The sequence below is a fragment of the Brachyhypopomus gauderio genome, chromosome 12 (genome assembly GCF_052324685.1).
Source record: "Brachyhypopomus gauderio isolate BG-103 chromosome 12, BGAUD_0.2, whole genome shotgun sequence".
NCBI lineage: Eukaryota > Metazoa > Chordata > Actinopteri > Gymnotiformes > Hypopomidae > Brachyhypopomus > Brachyhypopomus gauderio.
The window spans coordinates 8,511,198-8,536,957 of record NC_135222.1 but is presented as its reverse complement, the minus strand read 5'-3'; the positions used below and the strand labels follow the sequence as shown (position 1 = coordinate 8,536,957).

The following is a 25,760-nucleotide window of genomic DNA, read 5'->3' as shown; positions in this document are numbered from 1 at the left end:
TGGTTTCTATGAGGACTGTTTTTTTTCTGAGTTATGTTGGCAGAGTAGAAACGAAGGGTGATTGTTCAAGGCAGGCTAAGCAGGGTCCTGGCCTCCCAGTTCTGGTACTCCAAGGCTCCAGGAGGAACCCACCTGCCATGACACAGCTCCAGAACAAGACGGCTTGCTGGGTAACATGGCATGCTTGACCCCGGCATCAACCATGTGGGGCCCCTATGATCGAATTCCTTCCCTCATAGGCAGAGACTTCTTTGGTCCATTTTAAAACTCTTTACAAAGCGTTTGTTAGCATTTGTAGACTAAACCTTTTCTTTATTCTGTCCTGAGCAGCAGGGTCATGTGGACATGCAGTCTGATCGAGCTATTGTTTAGAGGTGGATTCATCAAACTACTACAGCTTTGCTGAGAAGAACTGGCATGTGGGTCTCTTCAGCACACACAGCAATCGCTTCTAAGAACACCTCTCCTTCAGCGCAGAAGGAGTCAACTGGCGGCTTAGTGCATCCTCTCAGGAATAACCTGGTCTCCCTGACTCTGCAAGCAAAGAGCCTCTAGCCCACCCCCCCCTCCCCCCCGATGAAAGACGACATCAAAAATGGTCTGTGCCCCCTCTGCCCCCAGGGACCACAAGCATTGCCTGCTTATTCCTCCACCACAGATTGCAATAGTACATCAAATGTGTCCTTAAATGGAGCCTCTTTGCACATATTCTATCATGTTTTGATCTACCCTTTCCCCCCTCCAACACCCTGGTGCTTCAAAAGAGCTAGTCTACTCCTTCAAAAGCCCACAGGCCTCTATAAAATTGCTGTAAAACTGTGGTACTTGCACCTAATCTCACATCAGATTAAATTATTGTTTATTGTAAGACGACTGTCTTTTTTACATCAGGCGAGATCTGTAGAAATGTGTGTGCATGTCACGTACTAATAATTACATTTGGTTTGGGTGGCATCTTCAGGTTAATGTGCACAGAGGAAAGCACTATTTAAGTGAATCTTCAGCAGGGTTCTCCAGTATCCGTGTGTTTGAATTATGTCATAAAGGAAGCTAGACTGAAAGCTGAGAACAAGGTCTGATACACAGGTCTGATAGAGATACACAGGTCTGATAGAGATACACAGATCTGATAGAGATACACAGGTCTGATAGAGATACACAGATCTGATAGAGATACACAGGTCTGATAGAGATACACAGGTCTGATAGAGATATAACGGAGATAGAGGCACAGATCTGTGTATAATTACGTCAGTCTGTTACCAACAGTCATTTAATGAAATGTCATATCTAAATTTTACCTTTTAAGTATCACCACATATTTGGTACTCACCTCACTCAAACCTGCTGAAGCAGCGAGTGTTGTGCGAAAGCCATGACATAGAGAATATATGCATGTTATTTAAATGAGCAACTGCAATTAGGTGACGCCCATTACAGTAAACGTAAATGCAGTTTTTCTCTCGGTAGGCCGAGAACGCTGAGTAACATTCCTTCTAAATGTTTTGGGGTTTTTTGGGGGGAAAATGATTGAATATGGTACTACGATTTATCTACTCACAACATTGATTGTTTCCCTTTAAAACAGTAAATGTATAATACAAATAAGTACATTGAAGTATCAAGACAGGATAAACTTTAATTAATTACACAGAACAACTGGAATTGGCAAATAGGCGTTTCCGTTTTTACAGGAACTGTTTTACTGCGACTGTTTGATCAGTTTGGTTTTTAAACGGAGCTGTCCAGCATTCCGTGCTGAAACAGTGCTCAAAATGGGCTCAGAGGGCCTTCACCAAGGTGTCACACACACCGACTTACACCTAACTCTAATCCTAGTAAGAAAGAGTGTAATCTTGAGTATTTAAAAGGCCCTAAATCCAAACTCTGAGTAATTCAAAGTGAAAAAATAAGTGAAATCTCCTAGTAGGCATTGAAACATACAGGACGTCAGTGTGACCTTTCATCAAATCAGCATGACGCATCTTTTCATTAGACGAATTTTGGTTAATTTATAAAAACAAAACTAAAACATTATTTTGCTGCAATTTCCACGAAACGACATGTGAGACTTACAGTGGGCTATAATTTAGTTTTAACTTGCCGAGAAGACCTTGTTCTCAGATAAAGTATCGCCCTCCCAACAATCGTTAGGATCAAATAAAAATGCCCAAACACAAAAGCAAACTTACGAACGAAGAGTAAGTATAAATACGAGAATAATATATTACAGTGAGAAAATGAACACTTGTCGACGCGGCAGTTTTGTGCCGCTGACGTGGTCATTCTTGTAATTAGCATCGTCTTTACCGAAAACAGACTAAACAGAAATATTTACTTGAATTAACTGTCATGTCCAGTGCTGCTGGCTTCTAATAAGATTTCCGCAGCTAAACGAAATATCGAGAACGTAAGACCGAGAAATGAGCCGACAAGTGTGTTATTAAAATAATTCTACCTGTTGCTTCGTTCAGTGACGCCTCTGAATCGCTCTCCCACGCACTCAAACATATCAAGACAATTCACCAAGAATATTAGGAAGTACAAAAAGGCGGAATACACACTGTGTAAACGTTGTTCGAAGACGTTCTTGTTCGACGAAACCTCGTCCAGCAATGGTTGTCCAAATGAAGTTCAAATTTCATTGAACATTCTCTCGTCCTTCCACTATGTGATGAATCTTATGGAGCAGCATGCGTTTTTGGCTCGTGTTATGCCTGTCTGGCAATAGCGTGCTCTGATACTAATTGCTGCCGCATGTTCTGACTTCTTCAGCACCATGTGCTGTGAACAGTTCCAGTTTTCATTCTAACGCTGCTTCTTAAAGGCGAGATCCGTTCGACCGACAGGTGGCCTGTCAATTTCACGAGCATGACGTAACCATTATTAAAATAATAATAATAATAATAAAAAAAGCACTTTCATAACAAGAGTCCCTCAGGAAGTTTTTGAAAGACAAAAAGTGAAAGGCTAAGTAATGTTAGAAATGGTTCAAATAACAAAAAATCTATGATACAAGATGCATTTCTAATGAATTGTGAATCTGTGATCTATTTCTAGATTAAGAGCATATGTAGAATATGCAACAATTAGTCAATAGCAGTGAATAAAAAGTTATTTAAAGCCAATTATAATAGATCTTTAGATGTTCGCAAATACATGATTTGATGCACCTTACCTGAACACTTAAATAACCTTTTTGTAGTGGTGTAATACTCATGGTTGTTCTGTGTTTACTTCTTAGAAGAGTACAGTGAAATTATTTGTAAAATGTCTAATGTATATCAAAGCAGTAATTATTAAGTTGGTAAGTGATTCTGAGCAAAAACGTGTACTACGACAAGTTGTTTCATACATTTAATGTATTAGTCTGTTAGAAGTATGTGATATAAGATCAGAGAATTCAAATAAATCAAAATAACACAATAGTCAATGGGTGGATTCCAGCTTCATGTGTGGCTAACTGATAAAACTCTAAAACTCATTATCTCTCTCTCTCTCTCTCTCTCTTTCTGTCACTCAGTCACTCACTCAGTCAGTCACACACACACACACTACATACTACAGTTATCATAACTACACTACTATGTCAGAGTTTGGCTCCTGGATCAATGCCTCCATTTACATATTAGGCAACAGGAATCAGTAAAAACACTAAAGACCAAAATAACCAATATTTAAAGTCCATTGGTGCGTTTCTTTAATATTAGTTTTAGAAGGTTCCCATAAGATTGAATCAAAACATCCATTTAATGCTTTTTTTTACGCAGTTGACATTGACTTGTGGCCCTCTAGTGGACCCAAAACACATTGCATTACGTGTGAATTCTGTTCCAACTCCCTGACATGATGTTTTTTCCAAACTCTCCTTCACAGACACATAACACACACACACACACACACACACACACACACGCGCGCGCACACACACACACACACACACACACACACACGCACTCCACCCCTCTCTCCCACACACACACAGGTCCTTGCTAGCCCCCCCCCCAAAACACTGATTCACTAACAAAATTACACACAGCTAGCACAGGCAGTCACCTGCTTGCTCTGTCTCTCCCCCCATCTCCCCTTTTCCTTTGGCACTGGGAAGTAACCATGGCAACCAGCATCAGGGAGCAATAAGTACTCAGAGAAATGTTTTGTCAGGGAGTGTCAGGACATCCCATGTAAGCAAGCAGGGATGTGAGTTATGTCCTGAAAAAATAAAAATAATCATCGAATCACACAAGGTAGCATAAAAAGGGAATGTGTATGAAATGAGGACAACAGATGATTCTGTGTGTGCTAAACATTCATATTTAGAAGGGAAATTACAACTGCTGTCAATTTGAAGCTGTTTGGAGCGGACCAAGTGAAGCGACAATTAAGGCAGAATAGTCATGTTCCTAAGCAACAGAAGCCTGTCACATTGATGGCTAATCATCCAAGCAATCCCTCGTTGGACTTTTTAGTCAAACCAAATGCTATGTAGAGAGGTTTGTTTGTTTCTGCCAGTGCCTTTCACAGTCTACATTCCCTGCCTCTGGGTTAACAGTTGACAAAAGGCTTTTAAAAAAACATTTACAGTTGTTTGTGTCCTAACAATTTGCTATAAAATATGATTACAACAAAATAATGTACAATTATTCTAATGTAATTTATGGCATGGTTTAAATTCTCAAAAAAGCAAGATAATTCAAAAAACATTAATATTCATTCAAATAAACATTACATTTGTTAAGAAAACACCAAGCATTTTCTATTTCATTAACTCATCCCTGTGTTGTGGACTGATTAATCCGCAAAGAAAAAATCTTTTGTCTTTGTAGAGCTGCTTTACAAACTACCCAATCATGTAATGGCAAGGGCGGGAACATTTAGCAGCCCATGTCCCTGGGTTTAATATAGCCTTTGTATGTCTTCAGAACTTGTTATACTGTATCTGAAAAGCTTTAGGCATGCTTACCAATGTAGACCCGAGTGCTCTACCATTCTTCCAGTCTCTTCTCCTGTAGAACAAAAGTGCTATTCAACACAGCAAGGCAGGTAAGAGCACCCAAATGGACCTCAAGTGGGTTCTGGCCTTCTTGACTGAATAGCCAATGAGCATTCAAATCTCTCCATTCACACCCCCCCCCCCCCCCCCCCCAAACCCGACTCCCCCCAATTCCATTTTCAAAATGCCCCTTCGTTGGTGGTTGCTAAAAGCTTGGCCGTGGAGTAGGACGAATATTAGGCAAAATATGAAGGAAAACAAAAAAGGGAAACTCTCATCTTCAAGATCCTCCAGGCTGAGGCAGCTACTGGCAGATTAAGACCTCAGTATGTCCACAAGGACAATGGACAAAGTCCAATGGCCATGTACCCCCCCCCCCCCCCCCAAAAAAAAAGGAATAAAGAAAAAGGAGAAAAGGCACAACCACAAAATATCCTCCAATCCACTTAGCACAACTCCTGGTCTTCTCACACATTTTTTTAACTGCAGCTCCCCCTCCATGTTCCAAGCCTGCTATTACAGAAAATTACAACTAAGTCTAGATCCCTTCGAACAGGGATAATTGGAAGGCCATTATCCAGCACTCAAGGCCAAACATGAAGCTGCCTTTCCTGCTTTTAATGTGTTCATTCTCTCTGCTGTGCCTTTAGTTTTTGGATTTTTTAAAACATGCTTTTTATAAAACATACAGTGCAGAAGTCCGCAGTAGAACTGACCACCCTACAGATACCTCTCCACTACAGCCTTTTATTTAGGCTATGTTGGTTTCATTTAGGCTGTTCCGGAACATGTTGCAAAGTCTCATGGGAGAGGCATCAATCAGTTGTACCCCCCTCCACCCCCACAGCCAACTAAAACAGAGGATGAGGACATGCCATTAATATCACCAAATATCACAATGGGGGTAGAGACAGAACACATAATTGCTCAAAGAATTATTTGCAATTTCAAATTCATTTCGGGGAAAATATGTGCCTTCCATATGATGACCTCCTCTAAATAAGCAGCTACAATTAAATGGAAAATGTTCATAATGGTTGCAAAATCCATGTTTAACACTGCAGGGCGTACTTAGTGGTATGAATATGTTTGATTATAATGGCGCAAATGGATTCCTCAACAACTCTCATTATATCTCCAAGGATTGCTGAGGTCTGAGGTCAAACATGTTTCTGAGCCCTTATTAGAGTCAGACCATAAGTAGTATTTGAAGCATACATTGATAATCTTTATATGCAAGTACAAATGACAACCATTGTAATGAAATATCATATACCATGTTCATAAAGCAAAAAAGCTAGGTATGTTCTGATGGCAAGGAAATCAAAGTAAAAACATCTTATGTCTTAGCAAAAGTAATAGCTAATATCATTAGCATAATAAGTAAAAGTCAACTGAGACATAACCAACATCATGAAGTTTAGTCAACTTTTCTAACACAGTGTTTGTATTGACTTTTTACTGTCATTTCCACACTATGTCTGATTACACCTGTGTGCCACAAATCAGAAAAACATAAAAAGGACTTAATAATTTTAGTGCAACTGCTTTGTCTTGCTTTCGTAATGCAGGAGAGGCAGATTTATGGGGTACTTCAATTAAAAACAAAAGAGGGTCTTAGGTTCTAATTACATAATAACCTTTCAAACGTTTCACCCTTAAGCCATGTTCGAGAGGCATTTCTCCATCGGAGAACAACGTTCTTCAGACAACTATTTCTGAAGCAAAGAAAAATAATCAAACCTCGCATTTTGTGGTTTATTAATGATGTAAATTATGTTCTACTGCTCTTCGAACTTTCAAGAAGCAAAGTGGATTCAGTAGTGACCCCTGGTTTGTGTTCATAGTTTTCTTGATTTTTCTATTTAAATTTAGTTTAACTAAAAAACTAAAACTAAACATTTAACTGATTTGTTCATTTGAATTAATGATTTTTAGTGATCCAATCATTGTTAATTTCCTTAAACCTCATCAACACATACAATGGCAATTCAATTACCTTTTGGCAACACACTTAAAACACACTGTGGCGAGAACTTGATTTGAAAAGACATTTTTTTGTGATATTCACCCTTTCCATTATACTTGTAGAAAACTCTTAATAGCAGTTTTACATTAGAAATAGTATACATAATCAACATCGCATTTGCCTTGTAGCAAATGTTAATAGTGAACTGTGAATTTTCAGTGACTACACATAGACAGAATAGCTTGAAACAAGTCATCTAGATATTAATTGGACAATGAGGAGTTCCCAAGTTTATAAGGAAAAGGTCATTCAAATTGGGATGCGGAGACTCTTGAGTTTTGAAAGCTGTAATTATGAGGTATAAGGACACTGCAGCTGGGCTGTGATACTTATGGGCGGGTTCTCTCCTGCTTAGCCAACCACTGCTGCCTAAAGGCGTGACTGAAAACACTTGCTACAAATTAGACAGAGGACATCATGTCGTATCATCAAAACAGGCACTGTGCTGTGCAGTACAGCTATGGTACAAGCCACAGAGCTAATGCTAAGTACAAGTGTGTTCAAACACTGGTCTGCTTCATATGTTTCAACGAACACAGTGTGTGTGTGTGGGGAGGGAAAAAACAAACATAGCTACATCCCTTTTTTCCCATCAACATCAGCAGACATCCACTGATCCTTAAAGAGCATACTTCTGCTGGCCATTAGCCAAATGATTTGATTCGACCAAAAAAAAATTAAAACCCCAACGTGAAGCGCAAGCCCATTTCTAACGCTCGTCAGGATCGTTACTCCTGCCTTCATACTTCTGTGCATGTGGCGAAGACGGCATGCTCCCCGCTCCCTCCTTTAAGACCTCTTTGTTGTACTAAATACTAACTGCTCCTTTAAAAGGGGTCTTAATAAGGGCCTGGGGCTGAACGGCAGGACCAGGAGGTTTTGGAACTGGCCTTCTGCGCACGCCGCCTTTCTCCCCGAGCCCCGTAGCCTTTAGCACTCTCGCCGACACAGAAAGCAGATGTGCATTGCAGGCCTGACCTTGGTTGCTATGGGTACTAGGGACAGGCTCGTATTCAACCGTCTCCCCGAGTTCCTGCTAATTGCCGTCGTCATGGCAACGAGGCACCTGATGTAATGCTAAGAAAGGGCACTAACCTTACAAGAGTCCATTTATTTATAGGGAGCTGTGCGGCACAGCGCCCGTCGCACCAGACAGGGGCAGACTTGGAAGGTGGAACTGACATATCTAATACCATTGATGATAAAAAAAAATGATACATCCTCAAGTGCACATTAGACTGACATGTTCCATTGTTCAACACGAACAAAGCTGAAAAGCTTGATTTAAAAATGACCTCATTTCCCATAGCCTGCACATTCATGACAGTGATTAATGTCTTTATGACATGTAAAACCCCCCCCCCAAAAAAAACCAAAAACAACAACCAAAAAAAAAAAAAAAAAAATCCCAAAATGTTCCACAAATGCACTTTAATGTTAAGGGGGAAAATGGTCATCATAACTTTTAATTCTTTCAGCAACAGTTTAACATTTAAAAATGGCAACCACAAATCCAAAAGCTAATTCTGCTTACACAGATATATGAAGAGACATCATACTGTTCAAATGAAATGATCAAGGCTTTCATCCTAGCACATTAAGCTGAAAGACTCCCAGTGTGATTGGGACACTTGGCTCCTCCAGCGAGACCACAGACGGCCACTGACGCTCTCCCCACACACTGACTGGATTACCGGGGTTTATATCCTCCGAGCTTTACGGGGGCGACAGCCATTGTGTGGAACCGGGGTGTTGTCAGTAATGGAAACAACCTCGAGTCCTCCCAAGGTTAACCCTTTAATGGCAGACTGCACACAGGAAAACAGAAACAGAAAAGTGAAATGGATGTAAAATGACATACACATGTTGGTCTTTATTTTTGCACTTTACATTATCTCCAAAACCTAGAATGAAAAAATGTGCTCTCATACATTGGCTGTATAGGTATGAAAATTGCTCTAGACACTTGAGGTATGTAAAAGACATTTGAGGGCCCATGTAAAACTGTTATGTTGATGTAAACACATTTGACAAAACTCACAATGCTAGTTATATTAACAACATAAAGCACAGTTGTTTTCCAGATGGTACCCAGTAGTTAACCACCATGTTCTCCTGTAAACATACATCTAGATACCATCCACCAATCTAGGAAGTACTGTAGCTACAGGCCTCCTACATGCAATCATTTCTAACCTTATGAATACTTAAAAAGCATTGTGCTTCCGGAATGCATTGTGCTTCTAGAACGCGTTGTGATTCTGGAATGCGTTGTGATTCTGGAATGCATCGTGGCTCCGGAATGCATTGTGTTTCTTGAACGCATAATACTTGAAGCTTCCCCTTTCCCGCCGGCGTGGCTAAAAGGAGCCACACTCCCACACTTCCTCCATGCCCTCTCCCAGCTAACACTTCACAGTGTAATAATCTACTGCAAAGCACAGAGTCAGTGCTTACTCTCAGACTGTATTAGCATCGGCCTTGTAGGCAAGCACTGAGATTTATGTTATGCCAGGGGATAGATTATGCCAATCTGACCATGGTTTTGGTTAACTAAACACTATAGGGGTCAGTGCCAGTGTCAGGTGGCCCTGTCTATGCTACTGCCTGCAATCTTTTAAGTTAAGCAGTGTCAGCTAAAATCATATAAACATTTTTATATTTAAACTCATCTAAAGTACTGGAACAAAGGTATGATCACAATCTTACACATAGATTAGTACAAGAGAACATGGTGGTTATATAGTGGCAAGTAATGAGAATACAATCAAATTTTTTTTTTCCCAGTTTTAGTGCAGTAAGACCAGTGAGAGCTTTTAATCTCACCTGGGGCCTGTGATTCAACACCGTAAGGTTACACTTGGCACTAATGTCTCATGCACCTACTGCAATAACAAATTGATGCCTAGTGCAAACAGAATTTTACATTACCTTAAATCTTTAACTTTACCATAACGCTACCTTAGCACATGTCAAACATGCACAGCCTACAAGACAAGGGGCACATGTTGATCCAGTTAAGTAAGCTTATTCATTTGCAAATTCTCCATACTTTCATGAGTGAAAAAACGTTTTTGTTCACTTAGCTGCATTCCACAGGCAAGCTGGTACAAATAGAAAGTCTAATCTAACCTGGCTTTAAAACAAATTAAATGGAAACAAGCAAATCTCTATGTCCCTTGTTCATTTACAAGATGTTAGTCATAGACCTGAAAACACTTTTAAACAGACTAGCTTTCTTTCACCAATGTTCAAGGTCAAAGACACGCTGGAGCAACGATGATGTCTAATCTATGTAATGTGTTTTCTTCACTGGCTATAGTAGCATTATTGCAGACAGCTGCAGTAATTGTAATAAAGAGAAAAATATGTATATGCTTCATCAGGATGGGTAGGGTATAGGGGCATTTAAAAATTAATAAACAAACAAAATAAAAAAAACCCAGAACATTAAAAAAGGCTGGTGATCATGTTGGACATAAGAATCACCCTCTGTAATGGCATTCAAAATATGTACTGGCTAATACAGGCTAGCCTTCAGCCTTGCTCAGTTCTGTCTGAGAGAGAGAGAGAGAGAGAGAGAGAGAGAGATAGAGAGAGAGAGACTGACTGACTGACTGAGACTTTGCTTTCAGGGCCCCTGTGTTTCCGCATGAACCAAAACCTTTTTGTTTTGGGGTTTTTTTTGGCAGATCACAGAATCCATCTTGCTGTCACTGTTGGAAGCCAACTGCAGTGGGATGCATACATGCCCAAGCAGTGTCACCCCCCCCCCCCCCACCCCACCCACCCGCCTTGTTTTCAGATTCCCACCATTTCTGTTGCAGGCTGATTTGCACACATTCATCCAACCCCATTTCCTGAATACACTCCTCGTCTGGATCCCGCCATTGATTGTACCATTCGTGTGATTTATTAGAGGTTTTCATCTTGTGGTACAGACTCTCCAGTTGTGATCTTTTGCCCCCGGCATGGGAAGGTTTTTCTTTTCAACTGAAAGGCTTCGTCCAACATGCACCGAGGTAGTCGACCTTGGTCTACAGTCCTTCCTCCGTCACCGTAGGTCACTAGCAGATTCGCTCTCCTCCTGGTCGATTTGGCGAGCCTAATGTCACTCTTTCTCTGATTAATTTGTTTCTGGTTATTTTGCTCATGGCAGCATGCTCCATTTTCATTGACACTTCTTCACAATGTCAGACACCAGCAACCCCAGAAACAAACACAAAGCCTGCAATTACCGCTGACTCTGTGAATGCCAAACGCATTAAAGCCCACCTGACCAATAAAAGAGCCACAACACGCAAAGCAAAATAAAAGGCCCCCTAAAACAGGGTGAACGAGAACAAAATGAGCCGTAATTTCAAAACGATTCTGCACAGTTCATGTGCTATAAGCGCGTTTTTGACTTAGCGCTGACAAGCTTTCTCTTAGCCCTGCAATCAAGGAGCCTTTTCAAATCATGCAGAGCTGGTAAATAGTACAAACAATGGTACAACATTACTGTCCAGCTGTGGAGCTCAGAAACTGCATTCGTCTCCGGCCACACCCTTCTTTTAGTCTTTCATCATTCCTTTACCCTGCCGAGCCACTGGGGATTCTCTTCTGGCATTTCTAAAAGCTTTCGACGGCGGCCGATTTCTCTTCTGCACCCCCCCTCCCCTCCTTTCACAGATCTTCGATTCTCAGACATATGTGGTGGACCATCCAAAACTCTTATTTTGTACTCATGTTTTGTACACTTATACTATATTAGTGTTCTTGGCCTTCCTCTTATTGTGCTAGCCGTCCACTAAAATCATCTTCATTCAAAGAAGAACTATCAAATTTACTCATGTATGTGTGGTATTATTTCCACTGACAGGTCCTGGTTTTGGATTTTATGAAGCAAACTGGCTAAAGGTTCTGCAGAAAGATGCTTTAGTCGAGACAAAATTGTTATATTGTTGCAGCAACTTGATTTATTAAATTACACTGCAGATTTGTAAAAAATCATCATGTTCACACTTTTCCCACCTCCTTCTCCAAACGTACCTGTCAAATGCATGACTAATGCATTTATTGTCTATGCTTCCTGTTTTGACATAGTGTACAGTGACTTTGTGGACCTTGGATGAAAGCTAATTACCTACGTGGGACTTTAAATGATGGCTTGGAATTTCCATCCAATTTTGAACACTGATTCTGATAACACACTATAAAATCAATCAACAATGGATCATAGGGAATTGAACAGTGGGTAAAGCAAATTGTAAGTATTTTTAATTTATATTTTTAAATCTTATTGAATTGCTACATTGTTTATTTGGACGGCAAAAACCTACAGTAATTTTCTTTATGCTTTCGCCACAGTTAAATATGTTAATGAATATAATATAATATTAACATACGTAGGGTTTGAACAGTGAAGGCCAGAATGTGATGAACTCACCAAGCGTCCTGGGCCTAGTCCTTTGATCACCACACGGACGAATGTCACCCCCTTCTCTTGAGCCTTCTGCAGAAGCACAAGCAGACAGAGATGCACTTGTTCTATTAAGGCCTAATAAATGAGTGCAGAAAAACAGAATTGCAGGGGGCTGCGTTGTGAGGGCTCCGCAAAAATACTGATTTAGATGATAGCGCTCGTGTCCAGGCAGTAAATAAATGGCTATAAGAATACAGTCATGCAGTTATTATCCATAGTGCCACCAGGCGGGCTTCTCATTAACTTCCTCACAGCAGATGCTGATGAAATTACGAGGGGAGCGGAGAGGTAACACAGAGGGCGAAGGATAAACATGAACTTAAATACGTAAGCGATATTTCTGTCCCTTAGTCAAATTGTCGGTGCATGAGTGAACGCACAGAAAACTTTTCCAATTATGAAAAATAAACGGTGCCGGACATACTCGACTGAACAATTACACTTGTGATGTGAAGAGAATCACATCCTGTTGCATAAAGGTAGATGGCAGGTGGATATGCAATGCTCAACAGGTCCATAAATGATTAAGATTTTAATGTGGCGTTTGACTAATTCATTACTTTGTAAATAAGTAAGACACAGAACCATATGTAATTGCTGTCATCCAAAATGAAAACTACACTGAACCAACAATAATCCAATGGTAGAGGGCAAACGCACGCTTCCTTATTACTAAAAGGAACAGTGCTGCCATCTAGTGGACAGCACTGCACAGACGCTGCACACCAAAAACCGCGCTAATTAGAGAAGTTGAGAACATGTTATAAAACGCTAATGCAAAGCCTCAGAAAGAGAGTGAACGAATGAAGCAAGAATTGTTTCCTGACAGCATTTACAATGTCAAATGTAAATTAAATCTTCTGTTCCATTTTACCTGCCTACCTAATCACAATGTCACGAACCCATTGTGAAAGATTCTTTCCACTTATGATTTCCATGATCTTTCTTACAAAGTATTTTGTGTGTGTATGATGAGTGTCAAGCTCGTTAATCATTTCCTTGACCGTGTGTAGACCGTACATTTCTTCACTTGGATAAAAAAAAAGAAAACATTAACTGTAATCCTGTAGCGACATAGCGGGTCTTACAGTAGCGGCGGATAACCCAGCGGTCTGTGCTGCGATGGGTGTGGACTTCTTTGCATTGCGGAAGCCCTCTGTTCCACACGAAGTTCTGGCCATGTACTGGCCCGCAGGGTCCGTCAGCTGGATGTGTGTGCTACAGAGAACAACGAGGATCTGATCAGAACCCACCAATCTCCAAACACTGCCTTCATATTCCGTTCATTTTGCCCATGTTCAACCCCAGACTCAAAAAGAAAGCAAATGTACTTTCATCTGTTTTTACTACAGTTCACTAGATACTCAATTAAAAAGCAAGACAAATGTCTCAAATGAGCATACAGCAAATTACATATGTTGTGAGCGGTGGAGTTTTTTTTTTTTAAGCACACGTGCTTAAAATGAAAAGCTTACTTGTTGTAGGTGGCTTTTATGTGAACTATTGGCAATTCTTCAAATCTTTTACCACCCCACCTCAAAGCAGTGTCCTGACCAGGAAAGGGTGGGTAATGACTGTGGAGTAGAGACAAGAAAATGAGAATCAGACAGCACTGTGAAAGAAAACTTCTGTAGACTCCTGCTTCACATAACACCAAACGTATACACTTGGTTTTATAACCACTAAATAAGTGTGGAGCTACTCTAATCAAAAGCTATTTTAATATAGATCACATTCAATATGATTATGTTCATTATATATTAATACAAGATGAGAAGGTCTGCAGGGTATGGGAAACACAAATATATAACATTTCATCAGAATAGAGGAGAGAGAGAACTACAATAAAAATGTCACTATGACTTAACACTAGACATTTCAGTCACAGACTTAAAAGAACTATTTTAAGGCTAATTTCATCAGTCAAATGTTGGTTTGACTGATGAAATTGATTTTAATCAAACAGCTTATTTTTACACTATACAAATTGATAACTTCCAGGATTGAAGTCAAACAATAGCAAAATCACTCTTGTGGATGATATGCATGTGCCCTGAAGCCCAATGTACTTCGCCTTTTCATTTATTTTTTGAATAAATTTATTGGTTTGAATTCCAGCTCTGCCATGCAGGCATTGTCGGACCCTTTATCAAGACCCTTAACCAAGACCCTATGGCTGACCATGCACTCTGACCCCAGCTTCCAAAGTGCATTTCATAGCTTTGGACTTGTACTGAGCAATAACAATTAACCTATTAATAAACCGTAGCTCAATATGCCATTTTGATCCCCTTTTCACTGGACACAAAGGCTGTAGCTATATAGGACATTCAGACCTACTGGTATCTTGGCACTCTGGTAATTTTATGCCCCTTGCTTTACCAAAAGGAGGTTGCACTGTCACAAGACAACCAGAAGACGCTCAACAAAACATCTAAATGCACTGCAGTAATTTAATAAAGTCATCATTTTACTAGCAGTCACAATAATGCATCCTGGAAATGCACAGCAGAAATTACAGTTACAGAACTTAACGACCTATATGCAATGAACTATAAAGAGCCCCAAGCTTCCCTTATGCATAATGAGGTGTAAATATATTCATATCTCAGAGCTTTATAACAAAAATGCAGAACGTGAAATAAAAAAACAAATGTGCCAATTTTGTGGTGCTCCACTATTCTCAGTGAAGCTATTTACAGGAGAATGAGAGGGATGTGATTAATATGACTGACATGATACCTGTGAATTTCAAGACCCTGTTACTTACAGTCCTCTCATCCTGCATTTTTCACCCTTTTGCATGCAAAGAATTTCCAAAATGTTAGATTTATTTCAAGAGGATCTACATTTGGGAAAACCAGAGGAAGGTTATACACAGCGCCTTGCCCGATTTCTGTCCCAATACAGTTGCAAATACTTTTAAATCTGAAATTTCACATACTGCCTAGTCACTAACAGCCTCTATTGCATCTATATTTGTGATCTGAGTGGTGTGTTCTCAGAGACAAAAAAAGTGACACACCTGAACTCTTTCGGGTCTTTTGCAGGGCTGGTGGGTGTGACGTCCTGGGTTTCGGTCTCTTGTAAACGTGCAGAACTGAGACCCAGCGGGCGCGATGCCCGAACACCTGTACCTGCGCTGCAAGAACAGATCGATTGATCGGTCAGTTCAATATATTGATCCACATGAACGAATACCGCAATGACGTGTAAGCTAACGTGCATATGTAAACGTTAACTGTTAACTAGATCAACGTTAACAGCACAAATCAACATAAAGTAAAACTGCCATCTTCATTTGGCGTTGCTCGCTACGGTTCAGGAATAGTTACGCGGATGTACCTAAGCTAGCTTAGATGCACCAGATCACTTACGCTGTCCTCCCAGTTGAAGTTAAAGGCTCAAGAAGCTGCCGATATACGCATCTTGTGAGATTCGATAACGTAGAATTTATTTTGTACATCTTTCTTGTCATAGGTTGTAGATCAAGAAGTTACTAGTGCGCTACCTACACAACGGCATGACATTGAGGGCCATGTGTATCCGGAATGTTACATTCGCTTCAAGTCAAAGGGAACACACCGTCAGGATTTTTGTTCCTGTTCATTGACAATCTGAATCTAGCAAGTACATTTAAAAGTGATCTGTATAAATATGATTTTGTAACTAAATCCGACAATTAGCACGACAATTCTTATATCTATATTTATTCTCAAACGAAATGATTGTATTTATCCTCACCCACCAAACAATTTAATAGCCTGTTCGCCTAAGCGTGACCATTGCATTGTGGGAACGCATGTAAGACCAAAATGGCGGCGCCCTGTTGGAGGTCTGCTTCTCGACCGCTGTGGCAAATAATCGGGAGAAAAGGGACATTAAATGGTGGCGTACGCGATGTCTCTTCGTGTACACAGCGATGGAGCGCTCAGCAACTCCAGACTGTAAATTCGCCTTCTCCATGGGCTCTATATGGGTCAGTGTGTTTACAAAGGCTCCCAGTTATATCTCAAGAGCGGACTCCAATTGAGGAGCAGTTCTCGGACCTACTGCAGCAGGTAAAGCTCATTCACACTGGGCTCAGACTGGGTTTATATATCACTTTTATACATAAATAAAGTTTAAAGTGCTTCACATAAGATTAAAATACAAAGGGTTTACATTTTAAAAAGGCGGCACGAATATAAAAATAAGAGGAACCCAAATAACATGGTATAAAACAAACATCAGTAATTAGAATAAAATAGTGATGATGTTAGAATGTAAAAAGTGAATAAATGCAGTGGTATTCCTATTGGATGTAAGTTTATCATGAAAAGTGTCAACTAATTTCTTAGCTGCTTCCAAAATGCTATTTTACCATTTTTCTTATATTTTAAGGAAGCATGTATTACTGGATCTTAAAGAACAGTAACATACAGAGACAGGCCGTTCTGTGGACCTGGTGATGCTGATCCATACAATGGTTTAAAAATCAGTAGTTGTATTTCAGAATCTTTCCTGAAGAGCCTGGAAGCCAGTGTAATAATGTTAGACTTTGTGGTGTTTGTTCTCTTGCTGCAGTGTTTGGGTCTAGCTGTAACTTGGTCATCTTTTTGGATAAGCTGTGAATAGTGTGGTATTAACTGCTGTCATGAAGATGTTAAGATTTTCATGAGCTAAAATCTTATGAGATGCATCTGACTGTCTATATCTGTTTCTCTGGTCTAGTGGTACTATTTGTCAAGTACAATCTGTCCCAGAAAGCTACATTTCAATTGCAAATCCATTTGTAAGTGATAATGAACAAATGGGAGAATTCCTTCCATTTTTATGTTTAGGGATGTTTGTAGTAAACTGTAATTGAAGTCATGTTTTTATTTGTTAGCATCACGTTTCTGGACACTATTTATAAAACATTTCTGCCTGGTATTAGTCTAGTGCAAAACCATCACATTTACATCTCAAAGACCGATCAGTATTACATTTAAATCCATGCATTCTTGGTTACTTTCTGGGTTATTCTAGATAGAGCAGGAGAAAAGCATGCTTTCAGACCACGAAATCCGGCTTCTGATGGACGCCAGTCGCCTGAGTCGTAGACAGGGGGCTGACGGTGACTTGGACGAGGAGGAAGACTATGCAGGCCAGGACATCATCACAGCCCAGGATCTGGAGGACACTTGGGAGCAAAAACTGAAGCAGTTTCAACCGGCTTTAAGGATGAACGGTGTGTTGTGAATGATATTTCTACCGGAGGTTACATAAGCACCACTAAATGGCAGTGCGAACGTTTAATTATCGTAGACTAGTATAATTGTGGAGTTCCCACTGAAAGCCATTTTAAGCATTTTGCATGTCTGTATGAGAAGCTACTCCAGTGTGCTCTTCTTTTTCTGAATGTGCCCTCAAATCACAACCGTAATGTCAACATGCTCATTCATCTTCCCAGAATGTCACTGTTTAGCTGTTCTATATTAGCATGTATGACCTCAATCCACCACAGAATGCTAATTTGTCATTGTGTGTGTGCTCTGAACGTTCCATAGCCACTGACGCCACAAATGTGAGCTCCTCCGAGCGCTTCCTAGCAGACAGCTTGGTGCTCCTGGTGAAGCAGGAAGTTGGCAGTCGGGACGTGTGGCTCCTTCCTCAGCTGCAGTGGGAGGCAGGAGAGACCCTGAGACAGACAGCTGAGCGTGCCCTCGCCGGTCTGCCAGGTATCACTCCCTCCTCCTCCCTTTACGTGCCCAGTCTACCAGGAGCTCCGAAGTTTTAACTTCCAGTGACTTTCCACTGAAGTTAGTGAGGCCTGATATCCAAAGTATCCTGTGATATCTAAGCTCCAGTCTGATTTAGATGCTAAAATTATTTTAAAACATGTCTGATCTTAAGTACATTATTGCTTTCTTTACTCGCGTAGGTGCAGAATTGAAGGCAACCTTCCTTGGCAATGCCCCCTGCGGCTTTTACAAATACAAATTCCCCCAAAATGTCCGCAGCGAGAAGAGGATGGGAGCCAAAGTGTTTTTCTTCAAGGCGCTGCTCTCGGGGGGCGGATGCTCCTCTGTGCAGGACACTTTTGCATGGGTGAGGAAAAACGAGTTGCAGGATTATCTCCAACCAGAATACCTGAAGCAGGTCAGACGTTTCATCCTGAGTCTCTAATGTGGGACACGTGCCAAGGACGTGGTCCCCACGTGGACATGTGACGCTAGGTCTTCCAACTCCTCATAAATGGAATGGCAACAAAATGGACGGCTGCACCTCTTCTGTCCTGATATGAACCACAACGTCCGAGTCCGTTTCTTGGCCGCTCGCTCGGCATAATCAGTTATGGTGCTGTGACCAAGCGTGACATAACTGATTAAATAAGTCCACGGTTTGATTGGTTGATTAAATGAATGGGGTGTCGTAGGCAGAATGTGGCTGACTGACTAATAAATTGGGCTGCATTGAATTTTGTTGCAGACCTTTGTGGATTATGTCAGGTTGCCATGACCGTCACTGTTGCTGCAGAGCCTAAATGTGTAATACACAACATTAAATATAATACCCAGCCCTTTTGTATTGTGTGCAAAGTCTTTTTTTTTCTTGAATGTGTTGACCAGGTACAGCTTCAGTAAAATACCACCAGGGGGCAGTAGTTAGACGCAGTACTGAGGAGAGGCGGATCAAGAAAAATCAGGATGAAAGTGGTGTTCTATTAGGTTTTTCCACTGAGACCATAAACTCCTTGCTTGTCAAACTTAAATGCCTAGGAACACTGGGCCTAGCACTTTTCACATGGCTCTCTTTCATTCAAGTGTCTAACAGTCAATGGCTTTAGTGCTGAATGTACGCAAATGGGGATTAGCAGAACTGAATTATTTAGTTAATTTGATTTTGTAGGCTAGCCACTTACAATTTATAAAATACCCCCCTGCCCCCATGTTTAAAAGTGAAAGACTGTCCTGCATGTCAAAAGTTCTACGGCAGGTCTATGTTACCTTTACATTTTTTAAACCTCTCGCGAGCATGTAAAATCTGAAAAATGTGACATTGGCAAGCAAGCTCTATGAAGGATTCCGACATAATAAATGTATGAAGGTATTAATTTCCCTCTAATATCTAAATTTTTCTTTGATAACGCTCATTCATGTACTTCCCTGAATCCCAGCACTGTAGAGAGAGCAGACAGCTGACTGCAGTGAACACCCACTGTGCATTGGGTCCAGCTAAACATAGACGTCTGAGAATTAACAGGTCAGCGCAAGTTCAAGCTCGAAGCAAACAAGTGCTGTCCAGCCTAAGCCGTAAAGTTAGATATAGCAGGCTTAGTCCTAAAAGGTAGGCACCTGTGTCCTGGATGGCTGGATGCTTTAATAGATTCATCCTTCTCTGACTCCATTCCATATCCTTGGGCTACAGAGATGAGCTTCCTCTCCTGGGAGTGCCCACAGCCAGAGAAATGTGCAATAGAAGATGTGCAGATTTTTTCTATTGGTTATGATGTCTGTAGATGTGTGTGTGTGTGTGTGTGGGTGAAGTTATCTCTAGATTGTATGTCTTTGTTTGTCTGTTATAAACACTGCTAGAAGATTTCTGCATGGTTGCAGTGATGGCACCTTACTGTTTGAACTGTATGAATGGTCTGTGCTTAAATGTGCTCTGGGCTTCAGGTTACGCTCACGATGCTGAATGTTGGGATGTGATCTAACGACGCATTTACTGAACTGGCAGGTGAACCAGGAATCTTCTGAGGTTCCTTGACTTGCGCTATGTTTTGCATGTCTGTGTTCCACTCCCAGCCCATTAGCTATTTCCCGTAATCTTAAATTCTAGATGAAAGGCTTTTCACCAGTGAAAGAAAAAAAACGACTGGGATTGATGAACCTTATCTCAGCTGTTCTCAAGGTACAGTGGTAATTGTCTTAAGTGCGATTTGTGAATATGCAAGTGGCTACGTGATGCCGTGGAGTCTATTAGATTAGATTGATCAACCTGCTGTTTAAAGCTCCAGCAATCAGCGTTGGCTGCTTGGTTCCTTTTGAAAACCATCAATACAGTATGATGCCGGTATTGGAGGCAAGAGAACACTCAGACAATTGGTTGAGATCTGGTGAGTGAAGGCACCTCACACTTGTCTGTCCCCTCCCTCCAACTGGAGCACAGATCCCGTCAGGACCATATGCTTTCTTTTTTTGAATGGATCGTATGTGACCTGAAAGGCAGTTCAAATATCATCTTCTCCTGCTCCTGGGTGAGCGTGCCAGTTTGACCTGAAACAGAAACAGTTAAGGTTATTTGCTAGACTAGCGCTAGCCCACCTTGGAAGGTGCCATTGCCTTAGCATGCCTCTGGATATATCTTGAGAGCTCCTCTACCTTGCGCACACTCTTTGCTGTTTATGGGTTCATGCTGTTTATTCACGATAAGCTTGGCCTCGATCTTGTATCCAGTAAATGCAATATCTCATTTGTAATGCATTGCTCACTGCTGTTCTGTTATCTAGGGCTTATAGCTCGAAAAGACCTTGACAGTTGGGGCAGTTAGTGAAAACGTCAAAGTCACGCAACTGGTGACCACGAGCATCGGTTTCGTAAACCTTGCGGCTCGTTTTGCCCCGTTTTCTCCTGCTGTAGGTCATTGCCAGCTGTCAGGTCCTATTTTGGTGCCCCTTATTCCACGATGGCTTCCAGCCCGGCAGCGTGCGACAGTCCCCACATCCTTTAGAGCTCCTGCACTACGCCGCAAAGCACCTGGACGCACTTGGAGGAGAGCGCTAACGTCTCGCTTCTGTTTACGTTAGCCTGACAGATGCCCTTGATTGGATAGTATTACTTTGCGTCAACAGGGAAAGGGAAACAAGCCCTCCTCCCCACTCCTGTGGTGCTCTGACTGGCTCCAAACAGCTATGGGAGACCACGACCGACAAAGCAACCTGTTTAAGGTGCACGTTTCCACAGTTATGTCCTGTCTTTGTTTGGTCTCCTCAGCTGTTAAGTGTAAAATATAGTCTCAAAATGATCTCTGAATCATTGTGAATACACTTTACTGCTTGATTTAGTATGCGAGGGTGACGGCAAGAGTGCACGTGTAAGAGAGCATAAGACGCATTTGTTTCGAAAATTTATCATCACCAAATAGAGAATAATAAAAGATAAGTACATTTCACTGCTGAGACAAGAGGTTTTCCTTTTGTCGGCAAGACCACATTCATCCATTAGGTGAAGGTGTTTATACTGTATACTGAACTCCGTGTAATTGGTCTTTATACATGGCACCGTGTGCAGATCGAGACTCCCTAAACCGACCCCAGGCGTCTTTGTCAGAGATGCTAATTGGGGTGGAAGGCTGAGCACTATGTATGTTTGCTGAACAGCCACTTCGACCTGAATCCCATTTCAAATTAAATTCAATGACGGCCTCAGCTCGTAAACACGGTAAAGCCCTACAGCTTAATTTATAATTGAGAGTTAAAGCAGGACCTTCCAGGTCTTAATAGGCCCCGTAATGTAATAAATGGGCTGCGAGGATGCACATTTCTCCCTGTTAAAAACCACAAGTGATGAAATCAGCAGGATGAGATTGGGGTGGAGAGTGAGGTGCGGCTATCTTACCAGGAACCTTCTCCCAATCCATAGCAGTGTTGGAGAACTATACACCTTGCTTACAAACTTACACATTAGGTGGATAATGGAAATGTCATTGTTATGTTAATCATGTCACACATGCATGTAATCATTACCCTGTGAATGAATTGCAGTGAATAAAGTCTATGATCTAAGTGTGTGTATAGTGAAACTAAAAATGTTCTTGAGTTACTGAGGTCATATTCAAGCACTTTAAATTATTTTGACTTTGTTTTACTATTTAGTTTTCAAATTGTGCATAAAGTAGCACTTCAAATAATTCACAGCCTGGACAAATGCAGACAAGCACAAAAAAGTAGAGTATGACTGATCACATGCTCTCGGTAAAAAAAAGAAAAAAGGCCAGTTAGTGAAAAAGAGAGAGGTCCGTTCATTTGAACTCTGGAGACAGAGCATCAAAAAATTTTCAGTTTTGCCAACAGTTAAATGAGCTTGCCTGTTAGCAATGAGGATGAGCAAGTTCACATATCTTTTAATGTGAGTCCAGAGCTCGTGCTGTGTTTTTTTTCCTTCATGGAACTTCCGGGGATTCTCTGCTAGTGTAGTGATGTCAGAGGATGCATCGCTGAAAACCAGGACGCAGAGCGTCAGGAAACTTCCAGGAGGGAGAGACTAGATGGGACAAACAGGATAACAGACGAAAAGGTCAGAACACTATCAACAAGATAACGGCTCTTCGACTCAGCCAAGGCAGGAGCCAGGACATCCATATATGGTATTAACCAGATATGAGAGCATGATCAAAGCATGGTGTCGGGGGGGGGGCGTGGCTTGTGCGGCCAACAGGTTGTATTGTCATAAACAAATAAATGAACATACTAGGCATAGGAATCGCAACAGGGACTGGCAGCTTGAAGAGGAAGCAGTGTCCCAGGGTGCTATTACCTGCTATAATAGAGGCCCCACAGGTCCATTCTCGGGCGCTATGCTGTTGTCTCGCTTTTGTGAGTTAAAAAGTCCATTAGAAAGTCATTACTGCTGTGAAGAAGCACGATGGGTATGACCCTCTTGGCAAAAAAAAAAGAACCAGCAGAAATTGCCCTATCCATCATAATTACACCTATTGCATGGAGCCGTGAGGGACCGGGGGACCGAGCCCCTTGGCTGACCTGGTTTTGTGGATGGGGAGGATGAAATTGAACTGAAATCTCAGGGTGGCATGAGGCAAGGAAGGGATTAGGTGTGTTTGAGTGAGTCCATGTTACAGGGGGAGTATTAAGTGGGTTATAATAGCTTTTGTTTCTGTTTGTCTGAGAATGTATGGTTTGATCCGGCAGCATTAGTATGCCGGACCCTTCGCAGTAATCCGAGAAATGAACACTGCGTGAGTCACATGCTACAGGTCAAAGTTGAAAGGTCAGGGGCGAAGGGCAATTCCGAAGAGAAATACCCTGTAGCTGACTTCTCTAAGTAGAGGTTTATAACTGTGCTTCTGACACCCTGGTTTTGATACTGAGGACCACCTTGTGTCAAAGCGTGACAGAGTGCATATCTCTGTGCAAGTGACGAGTGACTAACCCTTCCTTGACATGACTTACAGGGCGTGGCTGATGCAGTAGCCTGCATTGCACCACAAATCCCTCCTGGACCACGGCCTCTTCACCTGGTGCCGTCTGCCCGTCTCCTGCCTGATGCCGCCGGCACCGTGGTGGGGCCTGGCCGGCCGAGGGGGGTGCCAAGGATCCGCGGAGACAGTTTTTTTATTAATGATGACCACAGAGCGCGCTAGAAAACACGGGGATGAAATAGTGTGTGAAATGCACACCTGTTCACAGCAGCTCCAGTGTGCCCACACAAGCGCCGTGGCACATTCCCCAGGACAAATTGTGTTGGGAGGTCGGATTTTATTGGCCAGCACAGCGAGATGGGAAAGCGGGCATCAATCATTCAACAGACTGGAGAGCTCTACTGTCTGAATATGAGTGATGAGAACGAATGGTTTCGGTAGGCAAGACTAAGGGCCTATTGCTCGAACCATCGTCAGAAAACCTGATTGGATGCAGCCTACTTTTCCCAGAATGCTTTATCTCCTGCTGGGCTGGTTAGGGCACATATTAGTGCTTCATCAGTCCACTGCTTTAAAACATATTGCTGGAGCCGAAATGTATTCCCAGTGGTGTTATTTAGGAGGAAACACAGCTGCGTGGAGTGATAACAATGTTGTGATCAAACACACCTTAATAAGGTCAAATGGAAGAGTGACCATATCAGGTAGTATATTAGTACTCAGTGATGTACTCTACGTGAAGGAGGCTGAACTACACTTCCAGCTGTAGTACTGCTCTTCATTTTTCTATTTCCACCCCTGATTCTTGAGGATTAGTGGTCAGATGTGCTCACATCTGTCACCTTAATCTGTTGCTCCTTCTTGGTGCAATCAAGACCTATTTTTTGATATGCTGTTTGGAAAAAAATGACAGTCATAATTATGTTATGCACGTGATGGTCTCTCACAAGCTCAAAGTGGTTAGGAAATAATTCTTTAATTCTCACTTCAAATGACTGTGCCATTAACAAAGGAATCATGTAATCAGCAAGGTGACAATGTGTTTTAATAAGAGTAATTTCTTCTTATTTAAACCTTCCCCTGCTTTCAAATGTTAATGCATTTTGCTGGGCAGGGTGATATTACGCGCACTTTATGGATCATTAGACATCAAAGCACATAATGTTTCTAACCTTAAGCTGTGCAATATTGCAATATTTCATGGGAGGGGATTCATTTTAATGATGCAAAACTGGAGGGTATGGGAAAGATTACTAAATTGAACTTTAGTATGACACGTACTGTATTGCACTAATAGACCTATTGTGACATATTCTAGGTAAGGTCATTTTCAAGGGCAGTTTGAAACGAATGGAAGATTTTCTATGGAGTAAAATTACTAAATGCAATAATAAAGCCCCTGATTACCCCACACTTCCTCCAGCCTAGTTACCTTTATCAGGTTGTACTATATGCTTATATGAGTCTTAAGAAAATTGCATTTAAAACATGATAAAGTTTCTACTTGTTCGTCTTATATGTACAGTACAGTTGATATAGTTGTAAATGCATTGCAAGGACAGTGCTGTCTTATACCAACCAATCAGTGAATAATCAATTGTCCATGAAATTGTTCGTTTTCTTTGGCAATTTTGTTTCCTTGGCTTTCACTCTTTTTTTCTGGTATTGATCCGATCGGCTCGGGAGATGAATAGATGGCTGTAAATCGGAGGGATTGCTTTGTAACCGAGTGGTATACGGGTCCCCCAGGACCACGGCTCCGTCAGACCTTTTCAAAGTCTGATACATCTTTGTTCAGGGTATAACAGAATACATATTAAAACTTTACATGCGTCTGGCCTGTAGTATTTTAATCCATATGGCTGTATGGGTGTTTATTTGTTGAGATGTCATTCATATGGAAAGCCTAAATAAAAGTATCAAATGAAGATTCTGTGTAAACCTTTATGTGCTAGTACTGAGAATATGGTACTTTAGGGTAATTTAGAAATATTCACTTATATTAAATTATACGAGAGAAATGTTGAAAGTAAAGTTGTATTCTCTCTTCCTCATTTATTTCTCTTCTCCCAGCATTCCCGGGCCCTTCTGTCGGTATTTCTTTGTCTTTTGAGAATTCTAGACAATTCCATTGTTTGTTTGTTTACTCG

At 41.3% G+C, this 25,760-nt stretch overlaps 2 protein-coding genes across 2 annotated transcripts; one reads left to right on the top strand and one right to left on the bottom strand.

Annotated features, from left to right (window-relative positions):
• Positions 1 to 6,194: 6,194 nt before the first annotated feature.
• On the bottom strand, positions 6,195 to 16,068 carry mrps11 (mitochondrial ribosomal protein S11). Its single transcript, XM_077024853.1, has 6 exons — positions 15,864 to 16,068; positions 15,512 to 15,628; positions 13,962 to 14,060; positions 13,575 to 13,704; positions 12,451 to 12,516; positions 6,195 to 8,830 (listed from the first exon to the last, which is right to left on the bottom strand). The coding sequence occupies exons 1-6, from the start codon at positions 15,962 to 15,964 to the stop codon at positions 8,723 to 8,725; spliced, it is 621 nt and encodes a 206-aa protein (XP_076880968.1). The 5' UTR covers positions 15,965 to 16,068; the 3' UTR covers positions 6,195 to 8,722.
• A 204-nt stretch (positions 16,069 to 16,272) lies between these two features.
• Positions 16,273 to 19,034, top strand: mrpl46 (mitochondrial ribosomal protein L46). The gene is made up of 4 exons (XM_077024852.1): positions 16,273 to 16,547; positions 17,497 to 17,698; positions 18,018 to 18,188; positions 18,392 to 19,034. Exons 1-4 carry the CDS (start codon positions 16,302 to 16,304, stop codon positions 18,634 to 18,636), a joined length of 864 nt encoding a protein of 287 aa, XP_076880967.1. The 5' UTR covers positions 16,273 to 16,301; the 3' UTR covers positions 18,637 to 19,034.
• The last annotated feature ends 6,726 nt before the right edge of the window (positions 19,035 to 25,760 follow it).